Genomic DNA, 10,789 nt, shown 5'->3' with positions numbered 1-10,789 from the left:
GTGCTATAGGGTTTTTCATTACACTCTAACCCGAGTCTACCCGGCTCCGGGGATCGAAAACCTCCCGGTCCAGAGCAAACAGAGTTTGTTGCTCTCGATTTCGAATCTCTGTGTTTGTTTATGCAAACTCTGAGAGTCAAAGCTTCTTCAGTGCAAAGTGCACGGAAACCCCGTTGCATAACTAAATATCTTTTAACGGAATGAGGTGCACGACCCCAACTTACGTGCGATACTAACGTGTACTCTTAGAATCAAGCATGTGCATGGCAACCCCACTCTTAGTTATTTGAGAATTTTCCGTGAACGCAGAAGTAATACATTAATCGAACATATTCACGTAAATGATTGTCGGTCTAATGACAAATAAAATGTCTCTCCACCACGTGCCAACTTCCGGTATAGAAGTCTTGACCATTTAGAGGCAGTTCGTACGATAATCCTGTACCATTCCACGCACTGTTGCGATGATGTACTTGACTCTTTTATGCATAAATTAGCTCTCTTACAGTGTGTCTCGGCTCAGCCCGCGATAGCGCTGTTGCAACTGAAGTACTTCAACCTGCCAAAGTAGTATGCGCAGTGGAATTCGGAGACTCATTTTGCTGCTATTCTCAAATAAAGATAGCTATAGCGACCCAAAGACGTGTGACCTTGTGGAGCAGTTCATCTGAATTTGACGGCTAACTGCAGCCAACTCACTCTTTTAGGTAATTTGATCTTTTGTCCAGGCTACACGCAATAGCATGTTGATAATACAGCGGCGATAACGGTTTCCGCCATAGTACAAACGAAAAACTATAATAGCTACATCGATGCAAGGTGCGGAGGATGCAATCGACAAAGCGATTCAAACGAGGATGACAAGATAGAGACAGCGAGGACTTGTTCTGACTACCGAAGTTGCTTTTTTATCATGCAATCACATATGCTGCTGTCTGCGGTATTTTACAGCGTCTCCTTTTCGTAAGGCCTCGGCCGACAAAAATGTATTTTTTATTTGGCTAATTTACTCGGTCGGAAATGCTTTGGCTAAGAATCCAACTATGATAGAGCGATCATCTGCACTAGTTACACCCATGCTTTTAAGCTCGCGTGAGAAGGCTGGCACGCTACTAATTCCATTGCTGATAAGGTTTAGACCGAGTGTGGCGTACAGGATTATTTCTGGCCGTGTGAATGATAGAAAAGTTTGCTTAGCGCTATCCGAACATGTCGGAAAACAATCTTGCCACATCTTTTCGCGTAACCGCGACTTCATATCGTTATTTGCCACCTGAACCAGAGTGCGAAATTCAGAATCAGACTTTCCCGAGCAATCAAAATTCTGATCATACTGATAAAGTTTTCGAAACGGGCACATTAGTGTCATCTTGCTCCTTCTAAAAAAGTTTTACGCAAACGATTAATTTACATCAGCACAAACGCACACCACATTTTTTGACTAGATTGAACCTACCGACAAGCAAACTTGGCTGAGTTCTTGGCCGCCAAAACGGAATCCACGCGTGCTCAGCTGCGTCACCTATGGCAGAGTCAGAACCATTCACCGACAACCAAATATGAGCATCGAAAAATTTTCTAGCTTCCCGATCCACTAATATTTTAGGCAGCATGCTAAGTATATCGTACCATCGGGTCCTTTTCAATATATATCTGGTACGCTTCATGTGTTCTCAACCGTGGCTTATACAGCTTAGCCTTCCAGTTCTGTGTATTCGTCATAATAAGTCAGAGCCTACAGCAGTGCTTCAAGCGAAAACTTAGTCAACGCACCTCCGTTTCATCATCGTAGTAATCAAACTCAATTGGAGTAATCCATCCTCTCTCTAGCAGTCTCGCTAGGATATGACCAGCCATCCTTGTTCTCGCCTCACCTACTAACGTTGTGGCAGTGGCGGTGGCCGTTGGAGCCACCGACGCATTGCCGTCTAAGACAAGATCATCGCTTTGATCGCGCTTGGGTAACGTCATCTGTGTGGTGAAGAGCGGCACGCCGTCACGCTCTAACCAATCGAAAAGCACTGCTTCCTCCATAAATTCCATATCATTCTCATCTGAGGTCTCAAGGATACCAGCATGCTCCAGCAATACCACAAACTCATCTTCACTCATATTTTTTGCAAATGATTTATGATTTTATGAATGGTCGCCATAGGTTGCAAATTTGCCAACATTTTTCTGGTATCTGGTGTCTATTCTTTGTACAAACACCTGGTCAGAACGTATTTTGAGCCAGTAGACCTTTTTAAGAAAAATGTAAACAGACGTAGTGCTTCGACTTCGACTGCGACAGTGTACAATAATTAGATATACACTTAGGCCACCTAAGTGTGCAGAAGGCGCAACAGATCTGAGTGGAATTCTGACTCAACGAAAAAGATTATGAAAACATGAAGCCTTTAGATATACTAGACATTTCAGTACATAAGAACATGCACAAGCTATCGTTATGTGATGACTGCTCACGACACCTAACAAAGTATATCAGCAGCCCTTGGTGATGTTAATATGCGTCGATTGGTCACCTACCGATGACTTCGCTAGAACGACAACAAACGATTTGCTGCTGTAAATGACGCGAAATCCAGTGAGTGGGCAAAATACTTGTAATTGCCTGTGGGTATGATGATTGATGAGATTTCCAATACGTTAATTTTGGCCACTCAAACCGCGAGACAAGTTTGCTTAGAACATGTAAGTGGATTCGTATTTGGGACTTCTTTTGACATTGATGGTTCCTTTGTAACCACATCTTTAAGCTTGTGGGGCCTTGCACCTGATTAGGGTTAATGTTTGGTGTTCCGGACATTGATTGTAACGTGAACACAATTTGACAGTACAAAGTGTTGTACAATATTTCGGAATTTCGTGCAATTGTACAATATTGTAAAGCCCATACATTGATACTTACAATTACACAATAGAGTAATGGGAATTGCACGAAATTGCACGAAATTCCCATTACTCTATTGTGTAATTGTAAGTATCAATGTATGGGCTTTATAAAAATATTGAGTCTCCATTATGGAGGATTCCGTGGTACAATTGTCAAGCAACAAGAAAAGTACTATTATTGGAAATAGTAGAATCTATATGATCAGTATCAGATTAAATAGGATGAGTATAACATATTTATGATTCCAAGACTTGCAAATCAAGCCAGGGAACTAATCGCTTTGCAGGCGCTGGGTTCTGCTCTTGATTGGAGCGTACATCTCAACCTCTGTTTGCTTGTTGATGCGAGCTCCTGAATGTAGGCTACCTCTTGACAAGATCCACGGCAGTAATTTGTGTGGGCTGGTTCAAACCGGGTGAAGCATGCTCTTTGTATTTGGTAACGCGGAGTCTTTGATTTAAGACTGCCTCTACATAACGTGTAGGGCAACTCGGTCGCATTTGGTAGCACTAGAGTCAATACTACGCCCGAGTCTCGAAACGATGCGAGGGTAGAATACGAGTTGTTATGTTACTTGTCTCCGATATAACTAGACACGCATGAGAAGTGTTTTTGGTCCGAGGTAGGGGAAGATTGGCGTCTCCTGCGGTGCCGATCGTCTGGGGATGATTACCAGTTGTGATAATGTGCTAGTGAGGTGCATATGGAGCGCACCAACAGGGCGTCGGTCGGGGCCTTAATCGCGCACTGTGAGGCGACAATGTTAAGCGTACAGTAATAAAGGAATTAGTCCACATTGACAGAGGGGATTCAAGCTGGTCATGCATTCTGTCATATTCATACCGAAGCTACAGTACCGCTTTAAATGTCCAAGCCAGGAGCCCCACGCAAATGGACAATAACATGAAGGAGCTCTGCGGAAGGGGCATTTATATTATGACAAAAATTGAGACAACGTACGTTGCGAGGCTTCGCACCGCCAAAAAGACGTACTCGATGCACCCCTAGGTTTCATCCATAAGCAAGAGAGGAGAAATTGACAGACTATACACGAATCGCCGTATCGGCGTCAGACCATCATTCACACGCGGTAACCAATAACAACTCCAAAGAGGACATTTAAACGGGTGCAGGTCGCACTGAGACAGGAACAGGGTTACACGTTACCCTGTATGAAAAGGCGGGTCGCATAAGATGGTGCGACCGTACATAGGTGTTCATTACACAATTTAGTATAGTCACACAGTGGTTTGGCTACACCTATCCAAGAAGCCACCACGTGGCAGAATTGCCAGTAGTAATGCATATTACTATCATAAGTAGGTTTTGCTATATTAATTAGGTATTACTATAGTAATTAGGAAACTTGGTTTTAAATATTGGCGGCTCTGCCGCAACTAAAACGATTAAATACAGAAGATTTCCTTTACCATGGTTAAATTTTTCAGTACTTTTGGAGGCAGCGGATTGCGATCTGCTGCACTCATACTGATTATTAGAAAAAGCGCAAGGTCCGTGACCTTAGCTTAGTTTCCTTTAAGCAAAGAGCTACGGTAGCCCCGCTGCAGAGACCTTCTGCGCCCATTTAACCGCTCTCAATGGAAAGGTGGTTGTCGCATTGTGTTTAAGGAACAACGTTTGTGCTCCGAGCTGGTGGAACCGAAAGCTCCACGATGGTGCCCGAAGCGATGGGCATCAAATATGCTTAGGCAGGAGAGAGATATCATTAAGCGGCTGAGGAATGCGGTACTCGCGGATGTTTTCATTTGTAATAGTGGCTTTCTCGGTGCCCCTTAGCTCTTGCTCAAGGGGTTCAAAGGACCGGACTTTCGTGCATAGTCTTCCGAGTAACGCTCGCTAGGAAATGTCTAACTCCTTTTAGGTGTCGTGGCCAGCCAAATTCAACCTAAAGAGGACAACTCTGCTTGTTGATGTGAAGCCCCAGCCCAGGTTTATTAACTTCTGCATTTGTTAACGCGTGATCCGAGAGTCAGATCTTCTGCTGTGCAAAGTGCACGGCATCCCGTTGCACTTGAGGACTTGTGACCAATTCCACGGCCGAGTCATGCAAAGACTGTATCCTCTGCGAGGATGGAACATGTAATATTTAAATAGCTGATTTCAGGACAATCCAATAAGATCGCAATCATTTATCTATCTTAATCCCTGATATGATCACGGCATTGCGATAGCAATAATTGCGAAAACGTATCGCACTTGTAATCACCAAGCTGGAATGTCGCGGACGTGGGGGATTTGGAGCTTGGAAGCGTACAGAAAATTTTCCGGTCTCTATCGTATCTCAAGGAGATCGTGTTTGACGAGGGCTAGCCTAATAGTTGCTATAGAGATGGGCTCACCATCCAGGAGTTTTGGCTAAGAACATCAAAGCTTTGGATTTTGTGAAGCTGTGCAAGATCGAATAGATTTAGAGCGTCGTATAATTTCAGGACTCGCGACTAGCGTCTAGACTTTATGGTCGAAAAGTGAAGATCGTATTTAACGGCACTAAAGTGGCAAGTACGGACGCTATAGCAATGAAGACGTTAATAACAGGACCGAAGTTTTTTGCTGAGCTTTCGAGTAAAAGTTGAAATTCTCGAAAGCGTGCATAATTAACTCATCCTGGAGCTGGATCGAGATTAATCTCATCTTAAGAAAGAAGTGGCTTAAATGCCACATTTCAGGTGTCAACTGACTGTTAAGAATGTTAACTGCCCCGCGCGTTCACCTGATTGCGCTTTCGTGAGTTATGAATTCACCTCTGCAAGGAAGCAAAAGCGCTTTTAGCGCGGTGTGAATCTGCAATAGCTCTGATGCGGACATCGATTTGTCCGAATAAGATCATCAATGTTGTTGAGTGCCTTAATCAAAGCCCGGAAAGCCGAATTGACAATGGGCTGCCGTCTCAAGGGGAGATAAACAAAAGCGGTTAACTATCGTGGATCTTCATCTTTCATCATCAGGAATGAACAACGGTGTTTCCAGTGTGAGCCGCTGCAGAAGACGAACAAATCTAGCAAGTTGACGCCAGAAGTTAGTGGGGTTTTATCGAATGAAATTGAACACTCTTCACATGTAATGTCTGTAGTCTACAAGCACCGCACTATACCGGACCGCGCGCGGTTTTAAGGAGAAATCGCGTTTGCAGAAGGAGTAGCGTCTCCACGATCCTCCGTGGCTTAACTATTCAATCCTTCGAAGCAGAGAAGCGGTTTTAAAAAGCTAAGGATGTCTAAAGACAGGCAGTGCAAAGCAGAAGGTCAAAGAGCACGCGAAAGCAGACTGTTTGTCGTAGCATACGAGTTTATCTTCTCGTACTCTGCCCGACTATGAAGGAATTTATCGTCGAAATAGGTGCGTGCGTAGTCTACACAGCTTTACCACCAGACGGTTAGATGCCGCTGGATCATTGTAAAGTTGTAGTGACATAACCTGTTCACCTTGATCTCCAACGCACGCCAAGAATCTTAGAGATGTCGACATTTTTCAAAACTGAAAGCGCTTGCGAGAGCCAACCGTGGGAGGATCGACCTATGCTGGTACCGCTTGATGATGTTGAAATATTTCAGATTTGCTTGAATCGTCTGTCTGACACCCGAGCTTTTACAGTATCTGGTAAAATCGAAGAGGTATTCTCGTTCGAGATACTCGTAAGAGTTTGAGATACTACTTCAGCAAGATTAACCGGGTGCTGTGGCAGCTTACGCCTCGGCCTTTACCCACAGTGATCGGACATGGTCACCTGTCGCAGCGCGCATCTCACTAGTTGGTGGCGACCGAGATTTTGATGAGTTTTACCTTTAATATGACGTGTTGGCTTAGAAAGCGCTCGCGGAGCGAATCTTCGCGCATGTTTCTTTTTGGTAATATGGCCTCGCCATAATGCGCCGAGCAACCTCGAGCATTTCTAGATTTGTGATTTTGACATGATAATTTGGGCAAGAGTCGGCTTGAACAAAGCTTGTACTTCAGCAAGTTGGTCTAACTGAGACAGGCCCAGCTCGTCACTAACGAGCTGAACATCGTCGTGGTATCTACGGTGGGGCATCGCGACACCGTTTAAGAAGGACACGGAGTATGTAAATCGTGCAGATGGGAGACTGATCGCACTGAGTACTTTTTTCTCAATGAACGACTCTTCGAATGACGATGAAAATATTCTTTCAAGACTCGGAGATATACTGCAGTCATTTTCGTCGAATAGCTCCTCGATACCTTACGAGAATTGCTTTTTAAGTGTTGGAAGTTAGTGCACCTTTTGCGCAGGCTCGTTGAACCATTTGATCGAGTGTACAAAAGCGGACTTTGGGTACGAGAATTTTCTGAGGAGCAGGCACAGTAAAGAGCTCAGACTTGAGTTATACCTCAATTGCAGAGGTTGCTCGCATAAGTTCGCAAATCAATCAGGCGACAAAAGAAGAGTTAACATCAGTGTGGTTTTCATCGCAGTGGGGAAGTATCAACAGTAATTTGGTGTACTTACGCCATACACCTTTTAAAAACTCAATATATTGTACAAATCTCAAATTGCTTTTTGAAAAACTCCTTTACCGAAATATTAATATTTGATAATGTTGGAAGGGTTTCTGTAAAGAGATGTCCATGGTACTTGTAGGATGCTAGCCGCATATCAATGAACAACATCATTTCTGCTAAGAGATTGGGATGGTTACTATTGTCGTAACAAAATTGTTTCGAAATGTATGTCACTCAATATTACATAAGCGATTCTCATTTTTGCTCCTAGCTTGGAGCGTACGAACCCAACCTCAGTCCGTTTGTTAACGCAAACGCTTTCATATGAGGCTTCCTCTTTGCAAGGTGCTCGGCAAAACCGTACTTTACCACAGTACTTTATCACTAGGCTACCCCATCCGTACCTTTCTGCTCCGCGTTAAGTCCGAAGGACAATCATTTGACATGTATGTATACCACTTCATTTTCCAGAAGTTATTCTCGTATCAGGATCGTTGTCGTAAACAGCGTGATGAACGCTAAAGTCTAAAGCATAAAAATAGGAAGTGTCGGATTCTATCGCACATTTGTTCGGAACAAAAAACGCGTTTATAAAAATCCATCCAGATTCGTTTCGTCTCCCTCCATCGTATAACACGCAATACTGTTTGACGACGAAAAAAGAGGGCTGTGTCTCGCTTGACGCATGTTTAAGGTCTATACGGAGCGGGCAGAGTTGCTATTAGAGGACTGCCGCGAAGGAGCTGGTCCATGGCTCCGTCTCACTGCAAGCTCGACAAGTGGCAATGTGGATATCGAGCAACTAGCCGACAGCAGAGTTCAGCTCAGCGAGGACGCGGCTATTGTACCCATACACGCTGTCTACGGCATATACACGCTACTAAGCGGGCCTTACTTAGCGGTTGTGACGGATTCACGCGTTGTAGGATCAGGACCAAACAGTGAAAAGATTTATTGTATTTTGGAGCTGAGACTGCTGCCTGTTAATGCCGCGGCACATCAAAGCTTTTTTAAGCACGCTAGTAATCGTGAGAAACTGGACGAACGGTTGTATTCCCAAATGATCACATCGGCAATAGCGTCACGCACGTTTTACTTTAGTTATGATCTGGACCTGACGTTGTCAGCTCAGAAACGGGCCTCGGCCCCAGTGGCTCAACGTCAATCGGCATTGTATGCGCGTGCGGAGGAAGATTTTTTTTGGAACAAACCTGTCCTGGCAAAGTTTATCGAGATGGAGCTTTGCGACTGGATCGTGCCCGTAATCTCGGGGTTCATCAAGGTCATAAAGAAGTGTGATGTAAATGGCCAGCGCTGCGACATTCTCTTCTTCACACGAAGGAGCTGGCGTCGTGTTGGTACTCGATTTAATGTGCGAGGTGTCGACAAAGATGGATGTGTTGCGAATTTCGCCGAAACGGAGATGTTACTGATAAAACCATCTAGAGCCATGTGCTCATACGTGCAGGTGCGGGGAAGCATTCCGTTATACTGGGATCAATTGGTCACGCTCAAGTACATGCCACGTACACGATACGCGTTTTCTGGTCATGAAAGCGTCGTTGACTGGAACGAGTTGGCGTTTCGCGCTCACATGGATAACCTTATCCAGCGTTACGGGCACGTTACGTGCGTGAATCTTATCGATAAGACCGGAAAGAGCGCGACGGTGCGCGATCAGGCTCAGCTTGGATCGGCGTTTAACAAATACGCTAAGAAATACAATCAATTATCAAAGGGTGGCGATGGAATACATTCTGCTGGATCATCGTTGGCACCGCAAATGCCGGCGTCTACCGCGCTTCAGGCCTTGTCTCCTCGTCAACATAAGGCTATGACGCTCTCACTGCCCTCCACATCATCTTCCCAAGTTGGTACACCGATTGCAGGAGGTTCTGCTGCGGGTTCTCCAACCAGTGCATCCACGGCCAGCAGCAATGACAAGACATCTGGGTCGCTAGGCTTTTCTTCACAACCAACATCTTCATCGCTCAATGTGGGTCTGCATCCACCTTTAAATATTACGACGCCATCTGTGCCTACGTCAAACTCTCAGCTTTTTGCTGAGCCTGTTGCATATATTTGGTTTGATTTTCATCACGAATGCCGCAAGATGGCATGGCATAATCTTACCAAACTTTTAAGTGAGGTAGAGGAACAGTTCGCGCAGTACAAATGGTTTGAGTGTGACGGTGAAGGACGGCTTATATCACGTCAACGCGGCGTTTTTCGCGTCAATTGCATGGACAACCTGGATCGTACAAACGTCGTAATGAGTCTCTTTGCTCGGCGTGCAGTACTTACGGCGCTGCACCTTTACCCAATTCAAACTGTTGGAAGCGACAAGGGATATGATGTGCTAGATTCGCCTTACAAGAATTTCGAGGTTGTTTTCAAGAATGCATGGGCTGACAACGCAGACTACGTAAGCAGAATGTACGCAGGTACAGGAGCGCTTAAGACCGACTTCACGCGCACAGGGCGACGAACAATCGCGGGGGCCTTACAAGATGGCGTGAACTCGGTCACTCGCTATTATCTTAACAACTTCTCAGATGGAATTCGCCAAGACTCATTTGACCTGCTTGTGGGGAACTTTACACCAGATAAGCGGGATGAGTCACCTTTCACATTTCAGCAGCAGCACAGTTTCCTGAATATGATGCTAGAGGCAGCACTTGCCACACTCGCAATCGTTTGTGTTTCGATGAGCGTACGCTCGAATTTGCCCGTCAGAACACGTGTGCGCGACGGTGTTATGGCAGCGTTCGTACTTCTGACTATCACGGGATATCTTATCGTCAAAAAGGGTATGTTTCGCTCCATTGGTCGACGTTATGTCTGCAAACCAGCGTTCAGCTCAAGCGGGTACATTCGTCGAAAAACTGTTTAAGCCTTTGGAATTAGGTGCATAGATATAAATTACTTCTAACATGACACCTTATATATATAGTTTTGAGAATTTATTATATAAATGTCAGATTTATGAGTTCAGCGAATACATAATTCAGACGCTTTTCTGTTAAACGATTTACTAAACCTGATACCGTCGTGAGAAAGCATAGCGATATCGTTCTCCGCATCTTTTTTTAAATTGCTTTTGTGGCTGGATCCAGACGTGTGCTCCCTTGCGAGTTTAGACTTGACATTGCTTTTGTTTTCTTCGAATTAGGCATCGTCCGAAGCACGTCGGCAAAGGTTCGCACCTTCTCACCGTGCTTATCAACGACTTCCCAATTATCTTGAATAACAACCCATGCGTCAGAGTCGTTGTTAGCGGCAAAACCTCCGCTCCATTCCACTTCCTCAGCCGACTCCAAAGTTTCATCGTTCTCCATTATGAACACCAGCTCCTTATTCTCTTGCATCCAACTCGTGGTAGAGGCGTTTGCAACATCACACGTGATATTTCCT

The 10,789-nt window shown here is 44.8% G+C and overlaps 5 protein-coding genes across 5 annotated transcripts in view; 2 read left to right on the top strand and 3 right to left on the bottom strand.

The window, feature by feature from the left end:
• PHALS_09873 (uncharacterized protein) overlaps positions 1–598 on the bottom strand; it is a gene marked incomplete at both ends in the record, with an annotated part of 1,062 nt that extends 464 nt beyond the window's left edge. Inside the window, 2 exons of the mRNA XM_024725204.1 lie at positions 381–439; positions 507–598. Coding sequence (XP_024576004.1) covers positions 381–439; positions 507–598 — 151 coding nt within the window. The remainder of the gene's footprint in view (positions 1–380; positions 440–506) is intronic.
• Positions 599–1,006: 408 nt separating this feature from the next.
• PHALS_09872 (uncharacterized protein) lies at positions 1,007–2,112 on the bottom strand (the record flags this gene model as incomplete). The annotated part of the gene is made up of 5 exons (XM_024725202.1): positions 1,007–1,273; positions 1,335–1,379; positions 1,457–1,522; positions 1,630–1,707; positions 1,774–2,112. 5 exons carry the CDS (start codon positions 2,110–2,112, stop codon positions 1,007–1,009), a joined length of 795 nt encoding a protein of 264 aa, XP_024576003.1.
• A 1,675-nt stretch (positions 2,113–3,787) lies between these two features.
• Positions 3,788–4,019, top strand: PHALS_09871 (uncharacterized protein; the record flags this gene model as incomplete). The annotated part of the gene is made up of 2 exons (XM_024725201.1): positions 3,788–3,852; positions 3,923–4,019. The coding sequence occupies 2 exons, from the start codon at positions 3,788–3,790 to the stop codon at positions 4,017–4,019; spliced, it is 162 nt and encodes a 53-aa protein (XP_024576002.1).
• Positions 4,020–5,832: 1,813 nt separating this feature from the next.
• PHALS_09870 (uncharacterized protein) lies at positions 5,833–6,197 on the bottom strand (the record flags this gene model as incomplete). The annotated part of the gene is made up of 2 exons (XM_024725200.1): positions 5,833–5,988; positions 6,183–6,197. 2 exons carry the CDS (start codon positions 6,195–6,197, stop codon positions 5,833–5,835), a joined length of 171 nt encoding a protein of 56 aa, XP_024576001.1.
• Positions 6,198–8,060: 1,863 nt separating this feature from the next.
• PHALS_09869 (phosphatidylinositide phosphatase sac1) lies at positions 8,061–10,268 on the top strand (the record flags this gene model as incomplete). Its single annotated transcript, XM_024725199.1, has 1 exon — positions 8,061–10,268. The coding sequence occupies one exon, from the start codon at positions 8,061–8,063 to the stop codon at positions 10,266–10,268; it is 2,208 nt and encodes a 735-aa protein (XP_024576000.1).
• Positions 10,269–10,789: the final 521 nt, after the last annotated feature.

This window comes from Plasmopara halstedii, assembly GCF_900000015.1.
Source record: "Plasmopara halstedii genome assembly, contig: Scaffold_430, whole genome shotgun sequence".
NCBI lineage: Eukaryota > Oomycota > Peronosporomycetes > Peronosporales > Peronosporaceae > Plasmopara > Plasmopara halstedii.
The sequence above is the reverse complement of the archived record's forward strand: the minus strand, read 5'-3'. Positions and strand labels throughout refer to the sequence as shown.